This window comes from Equus quagga, unplaced genomic scaffold (genome assembly GCF_021613505.1).
Source record: "Equus quagga isolate Etosha38 unplaced genomic scaffold, UCLA_HA_Equagga_1.0 270_RagTag, whole genome shotgun sequence".
Lineage (NCBI taxonomy): Eukaryota > Metazoa > Chordata > Mammalia > Perissodactyla > Equidae > Equus > Equus quagga.
Window position 1 is genome coordinate 794,846 of NW_025799872.1, and position 23,619 is coordinate 818,464.

The 23,619-nt window shown below is 64.0% G+C and overlaps 2 protein-coding genes and 1 long non-coding RNA gene across 3 annotated transcripts in view; 2 read left to right on the top strand and 1 right to left on the bottom strand.

Moving 5' to 3' along the window:
* The first annotated feature begins 4,055 nt into the window (after positions 1-4,055).
* On the top strand, positions 4,056-14,136 carry LOC124233888 (ninjurin-1-like). The gene is made up of 4 exons (XM_046651163.1): positions 4,056-4,181; positions 11,287-11,512; positions 12,279-12,441; positions 13,599-14,136. The coding sequence occupies exons 1-3, from the start codon at positions 4,107-4,109 to the stop codon at positions 12,431-12,433; spliced, it is 456 nt and encodes a 151-aa protein (XP_046507119.1). The 5' UTR covers positions 4,056-4,106; the 3' UTR covers positions 12,434-12,441; positions 13,599-14,136.
* Positions 7,321-9,882, top strand: LOC124233889 (uncharacterized). Its single transcript, XR_006887171.1, has 3 exons — positions 7,321-7,521; positions 7,717-7,813; positions 8,555-9,882. It is a non-coding gene; the product is annotated as an uncharacterized LOC124233889 (long non-coding RNA).
* Positions 14,137-19,615: 5,479 nt separating the features above from the next.
* The window catches only part of LOC124233890 (caspase recruitment domain-containing protein 19), a 19,423-nt gene continuing 15,419 nt past the window's right edge, over positions 19,616-23,619 (bottom strand). The window contains exons 3-6 of the mRNA XM_046651164.1: positions 22,030-22,183; positions 20,736-20,795; positions 20,463-20,534; positions 19,616-19,895 (exon numbers count right to left, since the gene is read on the bottom strand). Coding sequence (XP_046507120.1) covers positions 19,780-19,895; positions 20,463-20,534; positions 20,736-20,795; positions 22,030-22,183 — 402 coding nt within the window. The 3' untranslated portion in view covers positions 19,616-19,779. The remainder of the gene's footprint in view (positions 19,896-20,462; positions 20,535-20,735; positions 20,796-22,029; positions 22,184-23,619) is intronic.

A 23,619-nucleotide genomic window follows, 5' to 3' on the forward strand; every position in this document is an offset into this window, starting at 1 on the left:
CACGTCCCTAAGGGTCTCAAGAGCAAAATTATCGATTTATCGCAGCTGGGAGGGGCCGTAAAACCTGCAGAGCACGTCTGGGCTAGTTAATCGGAGGTCATTCACCGTTACAATACAATTTCTCCTCTGCAATATGGCTTCCCTCATGCCAACCGGTGTGGAGCTGGTACCACCGCACCCATCGAGGGCAGGCGGGTGGACCCAGGAGACCTGGGTTCAGCTCTCGGCTCTGGAGCCTCGGTTTCCCCACCTGTAGAACGAGGCAGCGCCCACAGTGAGAGAGTGCACACTGAGGCCCAGCCCAGGTCCTCTGGCAATGCCTGCCAGCTCCATCCTTGGCCTCTCGGTGGTGGTGTCTCCATGTGGTCATAGCGCATGGGCCGTGGTGGAACTCAGGGCCTGTGGACGGCCCCCCAGCAGGGGTGAGAGGTGCCTGGAAGCTGTGGTGCCCAAGGAGGCAGCCCCTGGACCTCCTGAGCCCTGGTGGGGGAGGGGCCGGAGAGACCTGGGGGCTTCCTGGAGGAAACAGTCCCAAGACTTGGAGAATGAGGGGGCTCTGTCCTCGGGCAGGGGGACACAGGCAGACGGAGCTGCGGGCTGGAGTGCTCGGGCCCCACTGGCCCCTCAGCAACTGTTCTCTGAGCTCCTGGAGTGGAGTTTACTAAGGAGGAGCTCATGGGGCCTCCTTGTGGCCCAGGTTTGGGCCCTCAGCCCAGCCGGCTCCCTGGACAGGCCAAGGCCAGCAGCTGACCTTTGGGAGAGGAAGGGGGTCCCCAGACTAGACATGACCTAGCAGGGAAATCTCTTCGTCAGACCACAGACCACCTGCCCCACCGGGGCTCCAGACACCCGTCCTTGCTCCAATGCTCACCTGTGGCCCAGCGGCTTCGTGGCCTGAGTCTGTGGTCAACGTCAGGGCCAAGAATACGCAGCCCTGTCATTAGTGGTTTTTGGAGCATGGGCTGGGTGAGCCAGCTGCACTGAGGAACACCTGGAGGTTGGACAAAGCAGACATGGCCAGGGCATGCCCCGGGCAGCCACCTGGCGTGGGCAGAGGGTCAGCCGTGCCTGGGACTCTGCGTCTGGGCGGGGCGGTCAATACACCAGCAAACAAGCACAGTGCCCCCAGGCGCTGACCCAGGACAAGAGGAGAGGGCCGCTGCAGACAGGTGTCTGCAGTCAGGGGACAGGAAGGAGCCAGCCACTGGGACGGAGGCCTGAGGGCGGGATCTCAGGTGGGAAAACGGGAGTGCAAAGGCCCTGAGGTAGGGCAGTAGGGGACGAGGGGCGGGGGATGCAGGGTCCAGGAGTGTGGAGTTTTGGGAGATCTCAGAGGGATTGAACCTGGCCAGTGACATAATCTGATTTACTTTTTCAAATAGGATTGAAGGGGAGAAGGGAGTGTTACAATCCATGTTCTGTGTTTTAAAAAGAAAACATTTGTTAATGAAAAATATAACACATATAGAAAAATAGGCTTGAGATCTGCTGTATCAGAAGAAAACAAGGGGCCGGGAGCGCAGTGGGAAGCCAGCCCCCACAGGTGGGCCGGAGCGGAGGCCTGCCTGCTCAGCCCAGCGGCCCAGCCCGGCTCTCCCCCTGCGTCGCAGAAACGCATCCCCGCCTGCAGCCTCTGGGCGAGGGAGAGGGCCCCCCCCACCTGCCCTGTGGTTTGTCCGGACACATGTCTTCCCGGCCCCAACGACGTCGGCGCTGGGCGTCCTGGATTCTGACCCCCCTGGGGTGGAGCCCGCCGCACTCTTGGCTTCACATGGGCTGGGTCACTTCATCACGGCTCAGACGGGGCAGGTGACCTCGACCCCACGCTGCGCGTGTCTGCGGTGCCCACGCTCTCTCCCGGGACCCTCCCCGATGGTCCCTTCCCCCTGGGTCCTCACCATGGTCCAGTGTCTGAGAACCGGTCTTGGACACCCACGCCGGTCTCTCCAGCAGGACATGAAACCACGTAGATGTGGGGACACACGGTGGGCACAGCCCCTGTCCATCTGTCCTGGGAAGATTCAGGGAAACAGGAGACACTTCACAGACAGAGGAGAACAACTCAGCAGACCAGGGAAGCCCCTCCCTGAGGACCGCTGCGAGGCCGGGGGGCCTGCCGGACGGAGTCCAGGTCTAAAGGCCCCACTGGTGCATCGCTCTGGCCTCCTGGACAGAGGGAACAGAGCACCTGGGCTCGGAGCTGCTGTGGGGCCCACAGGTGAGACCCAGTGCCCTGAGCCTTCCCACAGCAGCCCTGCACTGCCCGCCAAGACCCCCGCCTCCCCTCCGGCCCTCCTGGCCCTCCCCCGGCCCCTGCACTACCCCGGCCTCCCCCGTACCCTCAGTGCCCTCTCTCCTGCCACCCTCTCCTGGGCCTGGGCGGGGGGGCGGTTGGCCCATACGCCCGTGGGAGGGGCAAGTGCTTTTGCAAAAATGGTGCCAACATTTTAAAATCTAGATTTCCAGCTGCTTGCGATTGGCAGGCGTGGTTTCTGTGGGAGTAACAGTAACGGCTGCTGCAACGGCCATGCCCAGACCTGCCTGAACCCCCGCCCCTCACCTTGGGCTGCTTGTCCCTGCTCACTGGACCCCTGAGGCAAGATCGAGGCAGTGCCACCTCTGTGAGCCTCAGTTTCCCCAGCTGTGAAGTGAGTCTATAGCAACATCTCCTTCATGGGACAGCCGTGCGTGGGCAGACCCGATGCCCCTCGGACCAGCCAGCTGTCCAGTGAGGCCACCGGGGCGACCTGGGGGTCCACGCCTGCCCACCACGGAGGCCTGGGAGCCTGACCCGTGGGCTGCGGACTTTGGGGCGTGGTCAGGGCGGCCCCCAAGCCCCCCAGATGGGCAGATGCTGAGGGATCAGTCGAGTCCAGCCACCTCCTGAGCAGACGAGGAACCAGCCTCCTCACTCAGCGGGCGGGCCCAGCTGGGGTTGGGCCAGGCCCTCAGCACCCCGCTGCCCCCAGCCCAGCCCCAGCACAGGTGGTGTGGACATGCCTGCGGGTCAGGAGCAAGGTCCAGACCAGGGCTCAGCGGAAGATCCCTTTTTTCCGATAAATCTCCAGAGTGACTTGCATTTTCCATACTTTCACTTCCACTTAGAAAATCCCCCTGGCAGCAGGGGTAAGGCAGGGGAGAACAGGAGGCTCTGCCCCCAGTGTGGAGGGCCATCGCTGGCCAGGCAGGCACTAGGTCCCAGCACCCACGGTGTCCACGTGCCATGCCTCAGTTTCCACCTGGTCGAGTCGGGGGGCATGCCGACTGTCCAGGGCTGTAAGAGAAGCGAAGCTCCTGGCCCCACACAGGGCCACCCCACACACCTCCCGGCTGCCCCCGGCCCACTCAGCTGCCTTCTGCAGCCCCAGCACCTAAACAGGGCCTGGCACATAGCGGCTGCGCCGTGCCAGACCCAAAGGACAGCCTGTACCTGGGGCCACCCAACGTGTTGCGTACTGACCCTGCTGCTGACTCTCTCTGATGTCATCCCATCATGGATGGGGAAGCTGACACACAGAGAGGTCAAGCCACCTGCCTGAGCCCACACAGTTACTGCGGTGGTTCAGGGTCTAGAGTCGGCCAGCCCGGCCGGCGGGAGGGTGACCCCTCCCCAGGGCCGCTGGGAGGACGCAGGGGCCGAGGCTCAGCTCCCCGCGCACTCCGGGCCTTTGTGGAGACGTCGGCAGACGTCGGGGCGCGACTCAGGAGGGGCGCAAGGCAGCTGGGCCCGGGGCGGGGCCGAGGTCAGGCCGGGGGGACACAGCGGCCCGGGGGCCTTCGTACCAGCGCGGGAGATACCGCCCGGCCCGTCCGCACCCGGCTGGCCTGGAGGCTCGGCCTCTCTGGGACACAAGGGCCGACCGCCAAGGGCCGGAGGAGCGGCGGGTGCGGGTGCGGGCGCAGGGCACCCCAAGGCCAGGGGCCCGGCCTCCCCAGGGGACACGGGGGCCGCTCGGCGGGGCGGGGCCGGTACCCGCGGCGCGCGCTCTCCTCCCCGCCCCGGGGGCGGGTCCCGGGCGGGTCCGGGGGCGGGAGCGCCGCCGGGTCCCCGCGGGGAGGCGCGGGCGGCGCTCTGGTCCGGAGCGAGGCGGCCAGGCGGACGCAGCATGGACTCGGTCCCCGAGGACTTCGAGCTTAACGGCGAGCTGCACCCGGGCTCGCTCGATTCCCCGGACGCCCGGGTGAGCCCCCAGCCCCGCGCCGCGCTGCAAGCCTGGCCGGCGCCCGCGCCCCGCGCCCCCGGGCACCTGTGCGCGCCGCGTCTGCACTTGGGGGGGAAGGGGCTCCCCGAGCCCCGGGCCTCGGCCGCGCCGTCGGGGGCCCGGGCGGTGGTCCCGGGGGCTCCGGGCACCCCTGCAGGTGAGCGGGCGCAGGGCGGGCCAGGTGCGGCTCACGCAGAGCCGCGCGGCCGGGGGCCTGGCGCCGCCTTCCATCCCGCTCACTTGAGTCCGCGGGCCGCGCAGGATCCGGCCTCCGGGCCCCGGGCCAGCGGCCGGCAGACGGTTACGTCACCCTCGAGTCCGCCGCGGCCGCGCAACCTGGTGCGCGATGGGGAACTCCGGCCGCCGTGGCCGCTGCTCTCGCCACCCGCGCGCCCCGCGGCCTGTGCAGAGCCTGCCGCCCGCCTGGAGGCCGCGGGCACCGGGAGGCCCCCGGGGTCCCGCCCCACGTGGGAGCCGGCGCCCTCCCGCCCCGTCCTGCCCGCGCCTGTGTGTGCGGCCAGCCCGGGGCACGGCCTGCGGGTTACTTGTTACTTTGGACCTTCCTTCGGTTTCTGGCCCCCGGGGCTGGGGGCAAGGACGGTGGCCCCTCAGCGACGTGAACCAGATCGGGGCAGAGACTGGCACTGTCCAGGTGTGAGTGACCAGCGGTATGCCATGCTGTGGGGACAGGCCACTTTCAGGGATGAGGACCAGGGGCTGAGCTAGGCTGGGGACAGGGGTCGGAGTGGAGGGGGCAGGCCTCCCTGTGCCCCTGGCCCTGCAGGATAATCCTCTCCATCGTTGGTGGAGTCTTGCCGAGGAGACCCCAGCCGCTGTGCAGGCCCTTCAGTGGACCTGACAGCCCTGGGGTGACACAGGCTGTTCGTCCCTGGGTTAGAGGCAAGGAGACTGAGGACTGATGGGAGGTGCAGCGACCCCGGCGTGAGCACTTTGCAGCAGTGGGCTGTGTGTGCTCCGGGAGGCTGCTTCACCTCTCTGGGCCTTCTACCGATGGTCTGAAAAGGATCAGCCCTGCCTGCCTTTGGGCAAGTGGGGGCAGCACATCAGGGGACAGACAGGTAACAAACGGGGCAAGTGCCCAGAAGCCAGTGTGAAAAGAGGGGTTCCTGCTCCCCTCGACCCTCGGCTGCGCCCTTCACCCTGAGCCCGCTCTGCTCCCCGTGGCCTCAGCAGGCAGGACCAGTGCATCGCTGGTGGGTCCTGGCACGTCTCATGCCCAGGGAGGGCAGATGGATGTGCTCGGGGGTCACGGCGTTGTCTGGGCCAAGCAGGGGAGACACGACCACGGAGCCCCCTCCCACAGAGCTGACCGCAGCCAGGCGAGGAGCCAGGGTCAGAGTGTGAACTCCCCGAGGCTGTCGTGGGGGTGGGGAGGTCAGGAAGGCTTCCTCACAGTGGGGACCTCGGCGCCAGGCCCTGGTGGACTGAGCGGGTTGTGGGCATGGCCCTGTGCCATGTGGGGAAGGGCGTCCCAGGCAGAGGGAGCAGCCGTGAGGGGTCTCCAGTCGAGGCCGGGAGGCTGGGAGGGCGCTGGGCTCCAGGCTCTTGGCTCACCCACCTGGGCCAGGCCCCCTCAGGCCCTGCCTCGTGTTCTCCGCTCGTGGCTCTGATCCCGTGTCTTGTCTGTGAGACAGGGCATGAGAGGGCTGGTGTGGGGACGTGGAGGTCTCCTCACCTCCCGCCTGCCACTCCGTCTCTCCCGGGATAGTGCCAGGCAGCACCTCCTGGTGCAGGACCCCCAGTGGACAGGCACGTCCTCCCCCTGCGCCTCTCCTGGTTCTTCTGTGACACACGCCCCCTGGTGCCCAAACCTGAGGGACAAACCCCGAGGTCTTGGGACACATCTGCACTCGAGCGGGAGCCCTGGACAGCAGGGTGGTGCTGCCTAGCCACCACCGCATCTGACGGGGAGGCCCAGGCTGAGAGCCCCTGTCAGCCTGGGGAGGCCGTGCTGTATGGCCTTGGGCACGTGCAGACCCTCAAGCCTCAGTTTCCTCTTCTGTGCAGGGGAGCAGGTCTCACACCTCCCAGGGTGGCCGGGCTCGATGAAGAGTCACAGGTGTAACCCCCGGGCAGACGCGCCTGCTGGGGGTCCTGCAGATGCCCCTCTGCGTGCCGCGCCCCCACAGCCCCCACGAGAGGCTGGGCTCCCCAGGGCCCTGCGGGAGGCGGTCAGCATCCTCCTCACGTCAGTCTCTTTTGGCCACTGGCAGGAAGAACAGTGAACATCACCTTTATTGTGAAAATGACTGCGGCTGTGTCTTGGCTTGGGGGCAGCCGTGGGGACACAGTAGGGACGGGGCCCAGTGGCCGCTTCTGGGCTGTACACCGTCTCAGCTGCTGGGGAAGTTAGCTCTTTATCCCATTTCTGCTTTCCTGGCAGATCCCGAGGCCACCGGGGCCTTGGCCAAGTTCTAAAGGCAGCCCTGACGTGGCTGCCAGGTCACTGCCAGCCACTGCTGAGCCCACAGGAAGCGAGGCTGCCCAGCCCAGCCCGGCCCCGAGGCCCAGCTGCTGTGGGAACCCCCCCGGGGGACTTCCTGCCGGGCCGGGGCAGTGGGGAGGGCCTGTGTGGCCCGGGGTGGGTGCTGTCACGCTGAGCCCAGGCCGGGGCACAGCAGCTCGTGCCCATGCAGGTGGGTCGGACGAGGGACAACACAGGCCTTCCCAGACCCTGCTCCGTCTTCAGGTCCCACCTCAGAGGGGAGGACCCCGCAACCCCCCATCCGTTGGTGCCTGCTGAGCCCGAGGGGAGGGCCCTGCACAGGAGGGGCTGCATCTCGGGGCCCCGGGGCCCTTCAGCTCACACGGCCATTTCCCGGGCTCGTCCTTTCCTTACTTGGTGCAGATTTGTGTCAGGCGTCAATTACGACTCGGTGCAGTCTTTCAAAGCGGTGAGGGCTGGGTGGCGAGGGAGAGGAATGTCCAGCCCTGCCTCGTGCCAGCTGTGCTCCGGGGGCCACCCAGTCTCTGAGTTCCCATTCAGTCCCCTGTCTGGCTGTTTCACAGAGGAGGAAACTGAGGCACAGAGCCGTCCCCCTACTGGTCCGTGGTGTGGCGGGATTCAGGGATGATAGAGAGGAGGTGGGTTGTTTGTTGGGGGCCTTGGTCTCAGGCTCTGGGAGGGCAGGTGGGAAACCTCATGTGGGCTCCTTGCTCCAAACTTGTTCCCAGGATTTGGAGTCCATGGCAGAGTTGGGGCAGGCAGGGTTCTAGGGAGTCAGTAATCAACACCCCACGTCCTGCAGGGGCTCAGCGAGCGTCTGCCTGGCCTGTCCTTGTCTCCCAGGAAAGCAGGGTATGTTCGAGCAGGAGGCTGGGGGTGGGCCAGACCACCCCGGCTGAGCTGGAGGCCCTGAGCAGCCCCCCATCTCCTCCCACTGCAGCCTGGGCTGGACCAGAGCATCACTTGCGCTGCGCCCAGAACTGGTGGCTGTGGTGCCGTAGACCTGGGTTCAAATCCTGCTTCTGTCCCAACTCCCTCCCTGTCCAGGCTGAGGATGCCCCGCAGTGTGGCCCTGGCCCAGGTGGCCCCGCTTCCCCTCCAGCTTCCTGTGAACAGCTGCCACAAGGCCTCCTGTCCTCAGAAGGTGGGCTCCGGAGCCGGCTGCCTCCCCACAAGGCTTCTTCCTGGCATGAAGAGAAACCCCGCGTCCCAAGCTCAGCCAGCTCGCCCAGTCCTGGGACCTCCACTGAGGCCCGTGGCCCCGGGACGCATTAAGCAGGATGCCTGTTCCCTGCTCTGCACAGGCCGTGGTCTCTGTGGGAAGTTCCCAGAGTGGCTCCTGGCAGCCCGGGGTGAGGGGGCAGATGGTCCAGGCCCACAGGGCTCTGGACCTGTGGGAGGGGGCCCCCAATCGCCCTCCGACCCAAGTGGGCCTCCCAAGACAGTGGCCTCCCTGGGACTTGCCCACAGAGGGGTCACTTCCATGGCCCAGAGCTCGTGGTGGGGGAAGCGGCTCAGCCCTGCAGCCCCCTCCCCAGGGGGGACACGAGGATGTGCCGTGTCCCGGGCAGCTCTGGGCTTTGGGGCAGACAGGTGGGGTCTGAATTCTGATCTGCCCCTTCCTCAAGGTGGCCCTGGGCAGCCCCCTCTGAGCCCCGTCCCCACGCTGTAGAAGGGAAAATAACGCTCCCTCTCAGGTTAGTGGCAGATTCGATGGGAGCACAGCTTTCCAGAGTGCTGCCGGCATAGAGATTGGGAGCCCGAGGCCAGCAGAGGGGGAGTGCGTTGTCAAGGCCACACAGAGGCTGTGGTGAGCTGGGGCTTGACAGGCCCCCAGCCCCCCGGCCTGCAGCCTCCAGCCGGCCGTTGCTCCTTATCACTACAGGTTGAACTGGAAGCAGATGGCCGCGTGGGCAGGAAGCGCCCTGCATCTGGAGGGGCCTGTGGGCCAGGGCCCTTGCTTGCCACCCAGGGCTCTGAGGCAGAGGCCAGACCCCCAGAGCCTCCCGTCGCCTGCTCCTTCGCTCTGTGGCTCCGTGGGGACTGAGGCCCAGAGGGGCTGGCTGTGCTGAGGCCACGCGGCTGGAGCCTGGGGCAGGGCCCTCCCAACGCTCAGCCCCCACACAGGCCTGACCCCTGCCCCCTCCGCCGGGACCGTGGTGTGAGCCACCAGCGCTTCTGTGCCCTGGGGCCTGGGTTGAAATCCCTGCACAGCCCTCACTTGCTGTTGGCTTTGGACAAGGCGCCTCCCTGTGTGGCCTCAGTTTACCCACAGGCAGTGGGTGTGAGCACAGTGGGGGACAGGCTCCCTGTGCTGGGGGTGCTGGCAGTGTCATTCTGTATTTCAGTCTTCATGTGGCCACATGGCTGTGAAATAAAGGTTTAGGGAGCTCAGAATAAAAAGATGTTCCACCTCCTGCCCGGGGGCCCGCGCGGCAAGCCTGGGTGCACACGTGTGTGCACGAGTGTACACACGTGTATGTGCAGGCATGTGTGTATGTTTCCACGCGTGTGTGTGTGTGGCTCCCCCGCCCCAGCAGGTGGCATTTCCTCTCGAGCTCGGCACCCGGCTCTTTTCCGGGACTGGGGACGGGGGTGAGCGCTGGGGGTGAGCCCACTTTGGCATTTCTGGTTTATGCGTGTTGGGAGCACATACGTGACGAGGTGTCACCAGCCACGCGGCTTTGCAAGAGCGGAGCATGGGGACAGCCTCGTGCCCTGGGCACGCCGGGCGTGGGGGCCGCCCACCCAGCTGTGAGTGTAGCTGGAGGCCCCTGTGGGAAGGCAAAGTGGGGTGCTGGTGGGGCTCGGCCATGTGTTAAGGCCGCAGAGAGCGGGACCAGGGACCTGGGCCTTGGAGGAGGCTTCCCCTTGGACTCTGGCGTCTAGAATTTCAGACCAGGTGGATATGCTGCTGAGAGCGCCGTCGGCGAGGGGAGGGGGGGCAGGGAGCAGAGCCCACCCTCCCTCGCTCCTGTGTGTGTTAGTCTGGGTTAAATTTAAACTTGAAAAGACACAGGTAAAAGCGAGGCACTGCCCTCCTGTAGCTGTGTGTTTTCCGCGGTGACAGGTGACATTTCCAGAGGTGGAGCAGAGGCGTGTGGACACCGGGTCCACCCGTAGCAGGGCTGTTTCGGCGCCCCCTGGGCAGCCTGCCTCCATCCCTGCATCTTTCATGAGTCTGGAAACAGGATCTCCCGAGTGACCCCAGGAGGCCCGCCAGGTGATGGGTCCCGGGAGGCCCCAGTCCTGGGCCTGGTGGTTCGGGGGCGCCTGTGGACAAGGGCCAGGGCCGAGGGGTACGGGTTTGTCCTGGGGGCTGGGGTGGGGCCCGGCCAGGGGCAGCTTAGAAGGGCCTCCTGCCAGCGGAAGTCTGGAGGCTTCCTGGGGGCAGTGACCTCTGGGCGGGGCCTCAGGGCCTGGAGGTCACTCGGGGGTGCGGGGACCTGCCCGAGGCCGGAACGCTGAGGGAGGAGGTGTCAGAACGCGTGTTCCTGTTTTCTGATGTTTGCGTGAAGGAAGAGTGAGTCCCAGAGGTCAGTGTGCAGCACGTGCGCTGGCCGCCCTGTGAGGGCCGCCTCACGTGCAGTGTCCTTAGCACAGGGAGGAACAGGAACCACCGGGTGGGAGGGGACTTCTGGAGGGGGGATGTGGTGGCCTGGATGGGCGCACTTAGCTCCAGGCTCTTCGAGCTGTTTGCAGTCATTCTGTACAGCTTTTTGTACGGCAGTTGTACCCAATAAAGTGGTTAGAAGTTGTTCTTAAAAATAAAAATTAAAGGGGCCGGCCCCATGGCTGAGTGGTTAAGTTCACGTGCTGCATTTCGGTGGCCCAGGGTTTCGCCGGTTTGGATTCTGGGCACAGACGTGGCACTGCTCATCAGGCCATGCTGAGGCGGCGTCCCACATGCCACAACTAGAAGGACCCACAACTAAAATACACAACTATGCACCGGGGGGCTTTGAAGGGAAGAAGAAGAAGAAGAAAAAGACTGACAATAGATGTTAGCTCAGGGTCAATCTTTAAAAAAAAAATTAAGGCAGATGCTAAGCTCAAGTGCAGGGTAGATGTCAGGCAGCTATTGAGCGCCTGCTGTGTGCTCTGCACAGCTGGGAGGGATGGCCGTCAAGGAATGTTCGCTTCACATCTGGGCGTGTGTGCAGGAATCCGGGATCCAGCTCTCGTCCCCACATGTCAGTTCCCGCCCTGGCACCAACTGTCAGCCCGACGGGAGGAGAGGCGGGCCGGGCACCTCGGCGAGGGCATGCAGGGAAGCCTGCCAGATGGCCTCGCCCATGGTGGGCGGCCCCAGGCAGCGTTTTCCAGCCTGAAAGCAGAGTGTGTGCTGAGGCCGTTCTGGCTCCTCTCTCCTGGGGGCCTGGTTCCCAGGAGGGGCCTGTGGCGGCTGCACATGTCCTCTGGCCTCTGGTTCTGTTGAGGAGCACTTCTCTTTGGAGCCCTCACCAGCACGCGCCGGCCCCACACCCCTGCCCATTGCTGGGGAGGAGATCGAGCTCAGAGGGGGCTGGGGACACAGGGCAGGGGGTGGAGGGGGCCAAGCCTGCAGCCCTGCCCTGCCCCCTGCCCAGGCCCAGGCTGACCACCCCCTCCCCGCAGCCACCCCGCAGGGGCCCGAACCGGCCCATCAACATGAACCATTATGCCAACAAGAAGAGTGCAGCCGAGAGCATGCTGGACATCGCGCTGCTGATGGCGAATGCCTCCCAGCTGAAGGCCGTGGTGGAGCAGGGCCCGAGCTTTGCCTTCTTCTTCCCCCTGGTGGTCCTCATCTCCATCTCCCTCCTGCTGCAGATCTGTGTGGGCGTGCTGCTCATCTTCCTCGGTGCGTGCAGGGTGGGGCTGGTGGTGGGAGGGCCCTGCAGCAGCCCCAGCCAACAGTTGGCTGGTGTCTGCTTGCACATCGCTTGTGACGGAGCGCTCACTGCCTGATATGCTCTGAGCATATCAGGGTTTGCCAGTCCTCCTCACTCAGCCACACGGTGCTGGATGTGTCTCCCGGTTCACCCCTTGGTGGGCCCCCATCGCCCTGTCCTTTCACTCACCCAAGCTGAGGACACAGAGGAAAGTGTCATAAACATAGTAAGACTTGACGTGTATGGGGCACTGAGTGTGCACCAGCTAGTCCTTACGGTGGTCGACAGGAACTAGATGGTGGTGCCACTCCCCAGGTGCGGGTCAGGGCTAGGAGCAGCAGGGCGCTGGGCTCACCCCCACCTCTGCCTGGCTGTGTGGCCTCGGTCTCTCTGTCTGTAGAGTGGGCGTCGGGACAGGGCCTGGAGTAGGTTTGAGGAGCTAGATTACCGCGCACAGGCGCTCAGCACGTGAGCCTGACGACCCAAACCCTGGCCTTGGGCTGGCGCCTTCCGCTGCCTGACGGGGTGCCAGGCCCTGGGGTGCATGTGCGGAGCAAGCGGAGCTGCAGAGGTGAGGGCACAGACGGCAGGCGGCCCGGGCCAGGCCCCGTTGGCAGCGTGTGGTGTGGGCGTGTCTCTCTCTGAGGGACAGAGCTCTCCCCACACGGGGTGTCCGTGGCCTGGTGCTGGGCTGAGTGCAGGCGGCCCGACAGTGCCACTTGCTTTCACTCGCAGTCAAGTACGACCTCAACAACCCTGCCAAGCACGCCAAGCTGGACTTCCTCAACAACCTGGCCACCGGCCTGGTCTTCGTCATTGTCGTGATCAACATCTTCATCACCGCCTTTGGCGTCCAGAAGCCCGTGGTGGACGTGGCCTCCCAGCAGTAGGGGCTCAGGTAAGCTGGGAGGGCCGGCCGGGCAGGCCTTGCTCCACCACGAGCCCGCGCACCCTGTTGGGCTGCTGACCTACCAGCAGGCCTGGGGGCTCAGGGCCTTTCAGTTGGAGCCCTTGTGACCTCATGTCTGCCCCTGCCCGGCCTCACAGGATGGGTGCCCTGGCTGCGTGTACCCCCACACCATGCTCAGCCACTGTCTTTGCTCAGAGAGCCCAAGGGTCTGCCCAAGGTTGCCCAGCTAGGGAGCTGGGGCCACAGGGAGGCCAGGTGACCCTCGTAACATGCTCAACAGAAACATCTATTGTATGGAGCCCAAAGGGGGTGCCCAGACACAGGCACCCCCAAGTGTCGTGAGGGCAGACACAGAGGTCACAGAATTCGATGCTATGCTGAGCCTGGTGCAAGCTGCCAGGCTGTGGGGCACAAGTGTCCTGCATCTGGGGCCCTGGCCAGAGCTGACCCCATGGGTCCACAGGCCCTCAGGCCCAGTGGTCACTCCTTGGGCCTGCCCCAGAGGACGGGTGGGCACCACTGACAACATCTGTCCCGCAGCGATGCCCTACGGCAGAATGGACAGGGGCTGTCTCAGCCCCGTGTGTCGGGGCGTATGAGATCTTCCAGAGCGGCCCAGCCGATGATGAGGCAGGACACTGGGAGTGGGGCCTTTGAACGGCCCAGCTGGAAGTTTCTGGCCTCCACTGGCCCACACCGTGGCCATCGGCCCCGGCTGGCGTCCGATTTGCTGCCCAGCTGCTGGTCCCAGTTTGCTGTTAAGTCTGTCCTCCACAGAGCCCTCTGGACCCTCGCTCATGGCGTGACAACCTGGCCATTTATTAACTGCCTGCTGTGTACCCCAAGTAATCCTGACTCTCCCCGAGCATCAGCCCAGTGAGGAGGCTATGAGCCCCACGGCACCGGCCCCTGCTCTCCGAGGGCCCTGCCAGAGCGTGTGGGGCCAGTCTCTAAATCTTGACCATGACCCAGGAGGAGAAACTGAGGTTTGCCCAGGTCAGAATTGAGCCTTTCTGGCTCCAATGTTGGAGCGGTGCCAGTGCTCGTGGGCTGCTCGCTGGACACACGGCTAAGGCAGGGTCCCCAGGCAGGACCGGAGCCCCTCCAGCCCAGGCCCTCATGCCTCTCCTCTCTCTTCTTTGCAGATCCCCCCACATTGTGCCCAGGAGCCTCCTCACCCTTGGGACCTGCTGCCCTGTGGGCAGCTCTCCCCGAAACCACCAGAGCCCAGGCTGACTCCACTGGACCTAGTCCGGGACAAGCCTCACGTGGTTGGGTCACTCTGGCCGGCGTGGGGCCTGTTCTGTCCTTGGCTGCTTCTCCTCCTGGAGCATGGGGCGGAGAGCCCCTGGAAGGTTCATGGCCACCACGGACACATGCAGGCCCGAGGATGGGCAGCAAGGGGCCGGGGCCACCTCGGTCTCAGGATGTTTTCAGAGGGACAAGGAGATGCCGCTCACTCTACCAGCCTCCTGTGTGGCCACTGTGGGTCACCCACAACCTCCGTGCTTCCTGACCCAGGACACTGAACCGCCAGGCCCCCTTGGTCCCCGCAGTGGCCACAGGCCCTGCACATGCTCTCCACCAGCAGTGACTGGGCAGGACCCCAGCTCCTCCTCAGGGGTCCAGGCCCCCACTTTTCTAAGCATGAACGACCAGTAAAGCTGATGCTCCTCCTGCGGCTCCCAGTGCCGTCCTCCCCTCCTCTGCAGCCTGAGCCCTGCCCCGTGACCACTGCCCCCTGCCAGCCCCCCAGCCTGTGACCTTGAGGGGACCAGCCTCCATTGGCATCTCGATGTCACCCCCACGTGTCCTCAGGGCACTTGGCCTTGTGACCCCTGACCAGCCCCTATGGAAAGTTCCAGCACTCTCATGTTTCCTGCAGTCTGCATGTCCTCTATCCACAGTGCTGCCCAGCGCTGCCCTTCGGTCAGGCCGAGGGAGCCAAGGAGAGCAGGCCTGGCACCAGGTGGGCCTTGACCCTGTGGAGACCCCCAACAAGGGCCAGGTGCTGTCTCTGGGGGGCCAGCCTGTCCCAAGGGTCCTCACCTTACCTGGCTAGAACCCCCAACTCCTTCAGTCCACCCTGTGGCCCCCTTGTCCCCTCCTTCCCAACCTCCACTGGCCCCACCCCTCATCTCCCTGAGGGAGCAAGGCCCTTACCAGGTCCCCTCCAGGTGGGATACCTGGGAACCCCCACGACCTTCTGCCCCCTCCTCCAAGCAGCCTTTGGGGCCTGGGGTGGGCATGTGGCCTTGCCCGTTGCTTTTCTCCCTGCTCTCATGTGGAGGGGGTTGCCCTCCAGGTGACCCTGTGGTGGTCTCTGTGGGGCTGAGTGATCAGCTCCCACACAGTGTTTATGGGTGGGATGATCCACTTCTGGGATTTGCTTTAAAAAATTGCAGGAAAAATCATAGGGACGTGGATGACATAGGATTGAAAAAGTGCTGGGGACTGCAGAACACAGCAGCACTCCGCTCCTGTGAGCGTCGGGATGTCCCATAAAGAGGGTTTGCAAGGTGATCCCCCCCACACTGGTTACTGGGGGCACATCTGACCTTCCCCTCCCTCTTGCCTAGAAGCAGCGGGGTCAGGGGGTCAGGCTCCTGTCTATGACCTGGCCCTCTGCCAGCCCCGCAGTCCACCTGGTCCTGTCCTCCTTGCCCCTCACCCAACCATCACTGTGCGTCTAGGACGGTGTCTGGGCCCAGGCTTCCAGGCCCAGCCCTGCCCAGGGCCCGGCACCGCCTCTGTGGGGTGGCCTGTGGTGGCCAACCTGGCTGGCAGCCCCGAGGAAGGGACTCACAGGGCAGCACTGTGGGCGTGGCCAACAAATGAACAAGTGGCTCAGTTCCTCCTTCGGCCAGGACAGGAAGTTCTCCCAGAAGCAGCCAGAGGGAGTGAACCCAGATGGCTGGCCTGAGTCCTGGGCCACCAAGCCAGGCTGTCTTCCATGGGTGCTGGGGGCATTGGAGACAAGGCATGGCAGTGGGTGGTCCTATGCATCCCAGCCCCCCACAGCCCCTGTCCCAGGTGCCCCCTGCAGGCACACATGACAGCCTCCCACCTCCCCACCCACCAGCTCCCAGGCTCCCACCTCAACAGCCCTCCAGCCCCAGGGCTTTGGCATGTGCTGCTGCTCTCCGGGGTCAGGGCTCAGCCCTCGGGTCCTCCACGTAGGTCCTCCCAACCACCTCCGCTGGTCACTCATCCAGGCAGTTTCAGTTGACTCTGCCTTTGATGCCATGGACTAATGTCACCATCCACAGTGTCCCCATGGAGCCTATATCTGAGCTTCACCACACCCAGCCCAAGGCCAGGGCTGCTCCCCAGACGGAGGGTCCTGCCCTTGGCTTAGGCTGGGGGAGGAGGTGGCCCCTCATGCATGCCTGCCTATGGACCTACTTACAGGACCTCGGTATGGCCATGGCACCATGTCTGGCATACAGTAGGTGCCCAGTAACTCTGCAGTAGGCCCACTCGGCCGGGTAAAGGTGACAGACTTCCAACTATCCGTGGCCCACCGAGTCTTGCCTGCTAAGCCCAAAGCTAGCCTTTGAGCCCTCCCTCACAGCCTCCTCACACTCCCTCACATCCACCTCACACCCTCCTCGCACCCTTATCACACCCTCCCCACACTCTTCCTCACACCCTCCTCGCACCCTCCTCGCGCAGTCTCTCACACCCTCCCCACACTCCTCCTCACATCCTCCTCACACCCTCCTCGCACAGTCTCTCACACCCTCCCCACACTCTTCCTCACATCCTCCTCACACCCTCCTCGCACCCTTATCACACCGTCCCCCATACCCTCCTCACACCTTCCTCACCCTCCTCACACCCTCCCCACTCCCACCCTGATGGACTTCATTCATTCCAGGTCATGGGCACTAAATGGCCTAGTGGTTGGTAAGGTGAGGGCCTGATGGGGGGAGGTGTGCCCAGACATAATGCTCCCTTGTTCCCCGTCCTTGAGCCCCAGCCTAGGAGAGGCTTTGCAGGCTCAGACCAGCCAGGGTGGCAGATAGGAGAGGGGCCTTCCCAGAGGTGTGGGCGTCACAGGGCTCGGCAGCAAGCACGAAGACCAGGCTGGGTCAGGGAAGGGCCATCGAGGCTCAGAGCTAGGGAGGAGTCCAAGGACAGCCTGGGCTTGGGCTGGCTTTCGGCCTTAGGGGCAAGGCCTCAGTGGGTCATGGGTGGAAGGAGAAAGTCAGCAGTCAGGGCAAGTGGCCTGACCCGATCCCCAGGGTCAGGCATACTGGACCATCACAGCTCACCACATGGGTCCTGAGGCCCCTGGACAGTACTGACCACCCCTCGCTGGGGGTGGGACACTGCTGGGGCCCCAGGAGTTGAAGCCTCGTGGCTCTCAGGGTGGCAGCCAGGCCCACATGTCCCTCAGATGTTCCCTCAAAGACACTGTCTCAGTTTGGGGCTGCTACTGCAAAGTAGCACCGACTGGGGGCTCAGAACCACCGACACGCAGTTCAGGAGTGGAAGTCTGAGGTCGAGGTGCTGGCGGATTCTGTGTCTGCTGAGAACTCGCTTCCTGGATTCTGGACGGCGTCTTGTCCGTGTCCTCACATGGCAGGAGGGGCTAGAGAGCTCTGTGGGGTCCTTTATAAGGGCACTGATCCCATCATGGGGGCTCCACCCTCGGGACCTAGTCACCTCCCAAAGGCGCCACCTGCTGATACCACCACACTGGGGATTACAATTTCAACACATGAATTTGGGGGCACACAGACCTTCAGAACATGGCAGGTGTCTTCAGCTCAGGTAGAATTTTAACACCCCACAAACCCCCCTCCCCTCTGGCGAATCCTGCCCTGTCTGCACCCTTCATACAGTGGCCTCATTTACCTTTACCCTGGCATATCTGTCACCTTCATCCAGGTGTGTCTGTCAGAGAGCAGAACAAGCATCGAGGACAGATCTGGGCAACTGCCCCGGGAGAAATTTACCCCAGGAATCAGGATCTTGCCTGCTCATGATGGGCAAAAGGGCTGCGGACTGGAGAGGACATGCCACTCTGAGCCTCCAGGGTCTGGTGCCCCGAGGAGCCCTGCTGACTCTCAGCTCTGAGTCCAGAGCGGGGTCAGCACCAGCCCCCTGGTCTGGGGAGGCAGCCTCCAGTCCAGCCTCTGCAGCGATGGGAGCAGTTTACATGAGGGCCTGTCTGCAAGGGATCTGGAGCACAGCGCATCTTTCCAGCCCTGGACGGGCCCCTGAAGAGGGCTGGAGGGGAGTGGGCAGGCTCACCATGTCCCTCACCCTGGACCCCAAGCAAGGTCAAGAGAGACTCCGCACGGGCACAGCCATTGGGGGCCCCGTTACGCCCACCTGGCTTAGGGCCGCACCTGTGTCCTCAACACTGAGCACTGGCAACTGAACCAGCTCCACCCAGTGGGGGACTGTCCCAGAGAGAGGCATGCATCAGCTGTGACTTCCAGAGAGCGGTAAATTTTCACTTTGTGAGTGGAGCCATTTCCAGCAAACCGCACTTTCACCGAAGGGGCTGTGCTCAAGGGGCAGTGCCCAGTCGTGTCCCATTGGATGGATGGGCACACCAAGGCTCAGAGTCTGGAGACACGCGCCCAGGTCCTGCAGCTCAGGGTGGAAGAGCGTGGTCAGCCCTACCGTCCTGCGGTGTCCAGGCAGGCGAGGGCTCGCGGTAGGGCTCCCTTGCCCTCACCCTGACTGCTCCAACTGGGCACGGGGGTGGGCACCATGCCCAGAGCTGATTCCTCTGCCCATCTTGTCTCCCTCCCACGTGCCCCACGAGCCTGAGACCCGGCAGCAGAGCCCTTCCAGGACCCAGCGGTGGTTCCCTCCTGGAGTCAGCCTGCCCTGGCACCTCCGGAAATCCCCGTGGGAAACGCAAACTCATGATGACATGACTCTTGGGTTGACAAATATGTTTCTGTTTCCCCAAAAAGAGGCTGTGGAGAAGGAGCCGACAAGGGGAGGCAATCAGGAGAGGGACCCGTCGGGCAGCCTGTCCCTTGTGTGTGTGTACGTACCTGTGGGGAGGGCAGAGGGAACCCCACTCTTGGCGGCCCTGTGGTCCCGGGCTCTGAGCCTCAGCTCCTCCTCTGTTGTGAGGTGGTGACAGGGCCCCACAGAGAGGATGGTGCTGTGTAGTCATAGCCTGCAGGAGGGCTGTGGGCATCCACCGGCCCGGTGCTGGGGACTGGCCAGTCACAGGGCCCCCAGGGGTCTGACCGCAGGCGCCAAGGGCAGAGCACCAGGCCCTCTGGGACTAGTGAGCTCACCTTCTCACGTCCACGAGGGAGGGACATTTCCACGATGGGATCCTGAGTCTGAGGCCAGCAGGTCGAAGGGGCACTGGGGCCCGTGTTCCCAAGACGAGGACAAGGGGCCCAGTGCAGCCAAACCCCAGACTGGGGAACGAGGAGCCAGAGCCCAGGAACTCGGACAGCACAATGACGTTGTCATCTCTAAAAGTTCTAGAAAGTTCTGTGGACTGTTTTGTTCTGTCTCGATCTCTCTCCCTCTGGGATCCGGGACAGGACTGTGTTCATTTCCAGGCTCTGACGGTACTTACTATACTCGTGCCTGCGAACCCGCCCCAGACCCCCGAGCCCATCCCAGGTCTGCAGAGCCAGGCGGGGGCTGGGACCGAGGTGCCAGCTCTGGTAACTGAATGGGGCCAAGGGAGCCGGTGGGGGGAGGGGTCCTCCTCGGGATGTGTCACAGGAAAGGAACGAGGTCACATGCCGGTTCCCCTTTCCTGGCTGAGTGACCTCCCCTCTCGGCCTGTTTCCTCATCAGGAAATCGGGGACAGCAGCTCCCACCTGCTGGGGCTCCTGTGAGAAATCAAGTTAACTCCCGTGGCACCGGGCATCACAGGGTGTGTGGCTGGCGCCCCTACGTCCACGGCCCATGCTCCCCATGGGGCTGGGGCTGGGGAAGGAGAGGCAATGGGCAGGGCTCGAGGTGGGGAGGCAGGAGCTCAGGAGAGAAGCAGCAGGAGGGCCATGGACGGAGGGCAGAGGGACGTCTGGGGGATAGTGAGGTGGGGGAACATCTAGGGGTGGGCGTGGGGGGATGGCAGGGGTGGGTGGCCTGAGCAGCAGGCTGGACACAGGACACCAAGAGCCCTCAGGGTCAGTGTCAGAATCATCCAGAAAACACTCCTGAGAAGGGACAAGACTCGAACATTTAATATCATTGAGCACCTTTATGAGGCGAAGGTGAAGTGCTTCTTACACAAGTTATAAATAGTGAAAAATAAGCATTTAGAAAAAAAGCAGGCTCCTGGGCGGCGTTCTTTGGTGGGCGATGGGTGGGCGTGGGGTCTGTCAGAGCCCCCCCAGGTCGTCTGTGAGGAAGGTCAGCAGGAAGCGGCTGACGTGCCTGTCGATGATGACAGGGGAGAAGCCCAGGACGCGCCGGGCCCCCGGCAGCACCTTGGGGTCTGCAAGACAAGGGGTCTCAGAACTGCCACCACAGCACCTCCTCCCGGCCTCACGGCATCGTCAGCCCCACACCTGAGGGACGGGTCCCCCCACCACGCGGGCCTGCTCGGCAGTGGCTCCCCAGGACCTCGACAAGCTCAGTGTGGCAGGAAAGGGACAGCAAGGCCACCATGCTGGGCCGCAAGGAGGGGGCCTTGGCTGGGTCCTCTCGTCCAATGGGGGGACCCCAGACTGCGGGGTGCCCTATTCTAGGCTCCATGTGGGGCAGGGCCTCCTAACCCCAGAGCCCCAGCTGCGCCCCTCCTCCTGCAAAGGACTGTCACTCTGACCCCTGGGGTTGGTGGCCACTCAGGGCTGGGCCTGGTTGCTCCGGCCCCACACCCCCTACCTGTCCCGTGTCCTGCAAGGGGGCCCCTGCCATAGCCCCACTGTGCAGGTGAGGTGTGGGGAGGCCGGGGACTCGGGGCCTTCCTGCAGAGCCGAGTAAGCAGCGAGCCCGGGCACATGGGGGCTGGGGGCAGCAGGCCCAGGGTGGGGGCCCCTCTCCTGGGGTCAGGGGCACGCACCTGGAGGGCAGCAGTAGAGGAGCAGCGCCAGCCCTGCGGCCAGGCCGAGGCAGGCCAGGAAGGCCACGGGTCCTGGGGAGACACGTGTGTGAGTGGCTGCTCAAGCCCGGAGAGGGGAAGGTCAGCCTGGCGGGGATGCCCCCAGCGAGCACCCTGGGGGGTCTGTCCAACGGGAAGCCAGGAACAGAGCCCGACTTGGAGTGGAGAAGCCCCCGCGGTGGAGATGGAGCCCTGGGTCGGGGGGCAGGGGTGGAGGACGCGGGAGGCGGTTACCCCTGTCACTGAGTTCGCCACTTGCGGTGCCCGAGTCTAGCTCTGTGCAATCTGAGTCCTCTGGAAACAAAATTACAGAGTACGGTTAGTCGGCAGCCAACGGCGAAGGCGGCGCCCTGGCTGCAGGAACCAAGGGGGCTGCCAGGACCCCCGGGGACCCCCCAGGCCCCCAGGCAGGGCTGAACCAGGCTGTGCGGCACCGAGCCCTCCACGGGGCTGCATTTGGGGAGTCAGTGCCAGCGTCGGGGAGGGGACCCTGTGACCAGACTCGCGGAACCCTGCAGTTTTGGGTCTTCGCCTTTTGTCCACTTCCTGGGACCTGGAGAGCCACAGGGTGGGGGACCATCGTTCCCTGGCAGCCACGAGGCACCAAAGGCAGCATGAATATCTGCCTGTCCAAAGTCTGAGCATGTCCACGTGAGGGCAGGGGGCCCCCCTCTCCCCAGACCTCCCGGGGGCTCCCCAGCCAGCCAACTGCTGGCCGGCCCTGAGGGCACCAGGGAGCCCAGAAGGTGCTTGACTCCCACCAGGGCTGTGGGGCCCCGACAGCTGGCGTGAAAGGACCACCCCGTGCCAGAGCTCAGGGCTCAGTCCTGCTGGCCTGTCCTCGGGGTCAGAGACGCTGTCCCCGGGCCGGGCTGAGTGGCCTGGGGTCAGCCACTCCCATTCCTTGTCCCTTGGGGTCTCCAGCCTCTCATCTGAGGATCAAGGGACAGCCGCCACTCTTCCTGGGGACCAGGGCACAGGGGCCTCAGGACTGAGCTGCCATGCCTTCTGCACCTCCCCTTCCCCATCCCAGCAGCTCAGAGGATCCTGCAGGACTCATGTGCCTCCTAGGCCCAAGGGCAGAACCCTCTAAACCCAAATGCATGTGCCCTCGACCAGCCATTCATGCCTGAGACTGTTCCACAGAAACACCCACACGCTGGGGTCCAGCTGGGGGAGGGGTGGACGCAAGCTCGGTACTCCCCGCAAGGGTCAGTTCACACAGGGCGGGCACCACCCACAGCCGGGAGCTGCTGACATCAGAAGTGCAAGGATGCCCAGCTGCACCACTTACAGAGGGGAGGGGCAGAGCCCCATGGACGTGATGCGCCTTCTGTGCAAAAACTGGCACAAGAGACCGAGATAGAGGTGGAGAGACAGGGACACAGAGAGAGACGGGGAGAGACACCTGCGCCGCCCCGAACACCCTCTCCTCTCTCTGGGGGCCACTCGAGACCCGGGCAGAGGTGGTCTCTGGCGAGGGCCCAAGTGGGAGGGGCCGAGGCCTGGGGACCAGGTGCACGCTTACGCAGGGCGTGCCGGCTGGGCAGACGGCTGTGCAGGGGCTGGGCGTGGATGTACAGGGCGCGGTAAAACTCCTGGCAGTCCCGCTCGCCGCTCCGCTGCAGGTGGCCCAGGAGGTCGCAGAGCCGCACACGCAGGGACGCCTTGGGGCTCCGGAACTGGGGACGGCAGGGGCACAAGGAAGGTCAGGTGGGAGGGGCCGGGCCCAAGGCGGCTGTGGGGCAGCTGGGACTCCGGCTTCCAGGTGGGGGGCGACGGCTGGCCTGCCACCTGGGAGCTCGGCACACCTGGGAGGTGGCGACCGAGTCACATTCACATTCACAGCACGCACCACCCTTGCACTCCCTGTGGAGGCCAGAGGTCACCAAGAAAGATGGCGGCGACATTATTCCAAGTGTGGCGACTTAGCGGCTTGCCGTGTGACTTCAGCAAGTCGCTTCACCCCTAAAATTCGGTTTCCTGATTTGTAAAAAGGCAATAAGAAACCCACACAGTGGGCTCATCACAGACAACCAGTGAGGTGACGGCATGATAACTTCTTGTAGTTTACAGTCTAGAGGAATATGACTCAAGTATTTAAAAAACAATTCAGGGTCAAGGAGAAAAAATCTGATTCTTTTGACGTGTGTAACTGAGAAAGGTGTGGTTCTAAAGGTCGGTGGACAGGGCTCTTGGTATTGACACTCCAGGACCTGGAAGCCGTGGCCCTGTGCTGCCACCTGGTGGCAGCGTACCATTCTACATGGAACACGAGCTGAACCACAGAAGTGCAGAACTTACAAAGCGGACTGTGGCAGGGTCCAGGTACCTATGAAGAGAGGCATGTATGGGTATGTGTAGTTTCCTTTTCCTTGTAGAAACGTCTGAAACTTCAAACTTTTTTACAATGGACGTATATTAGACTCTTAATTACAAGATATAAATTTGAGCCCTTTTAAACCTACTGTACTGCTTTCATAACTTGAAAAGCGTCTGGGCTAGGAGCAAGGCTCATGTGGACTCCAGTTCTGTCAGGGATCAACCTCACCCATCCCCAAGAGAGGCCCCAACCATCCGGATGGCCCTGCATGTGGCACTGTCACCCTGTGCCAAGGGAGGAAGCTGCAGCTCCCAGAAGGAAGGGCTCACTCAGTCACCCAGCTGGGAGGCAGACTGCTCTCTGGCACCACACTCCACCCCTCGGGGAGCCAGACACGTGCTGGGCAATCTCACCCAGGGCCCCAACCAGGAGGGGCTGGCCCCACCCCAAAGGTGCACATTTGCACCTTCAGAAGAGGCGGAGTGAAGAGCCCTGTACCTCCGGGGTGGAGCCTGGCCTGTACCCCTGCCCCAGCCTCCTCACCTCCCCCTGCTCCCTCTCCCACCCCAGCCCTCCTCCTGCCCCCTCCCTCCTCACCTCCCCTGCTCCCCCTCCCACCCCAGCCTTCTCACCCCCTTCCTCCTCACTTCCTCCTGCTCTTCCCCCTCCTACCCCAGCCCTCCCCCTGTTCTCTTCCTTCACCTTCCCCCTGCTTCCCCTCCTACCCCAGCCCTCCCCCTGCCCCCTCCCTCCTCACCTCCCCCCTGCCCTCCTCCCTCACCTCTCCCTGCTTCC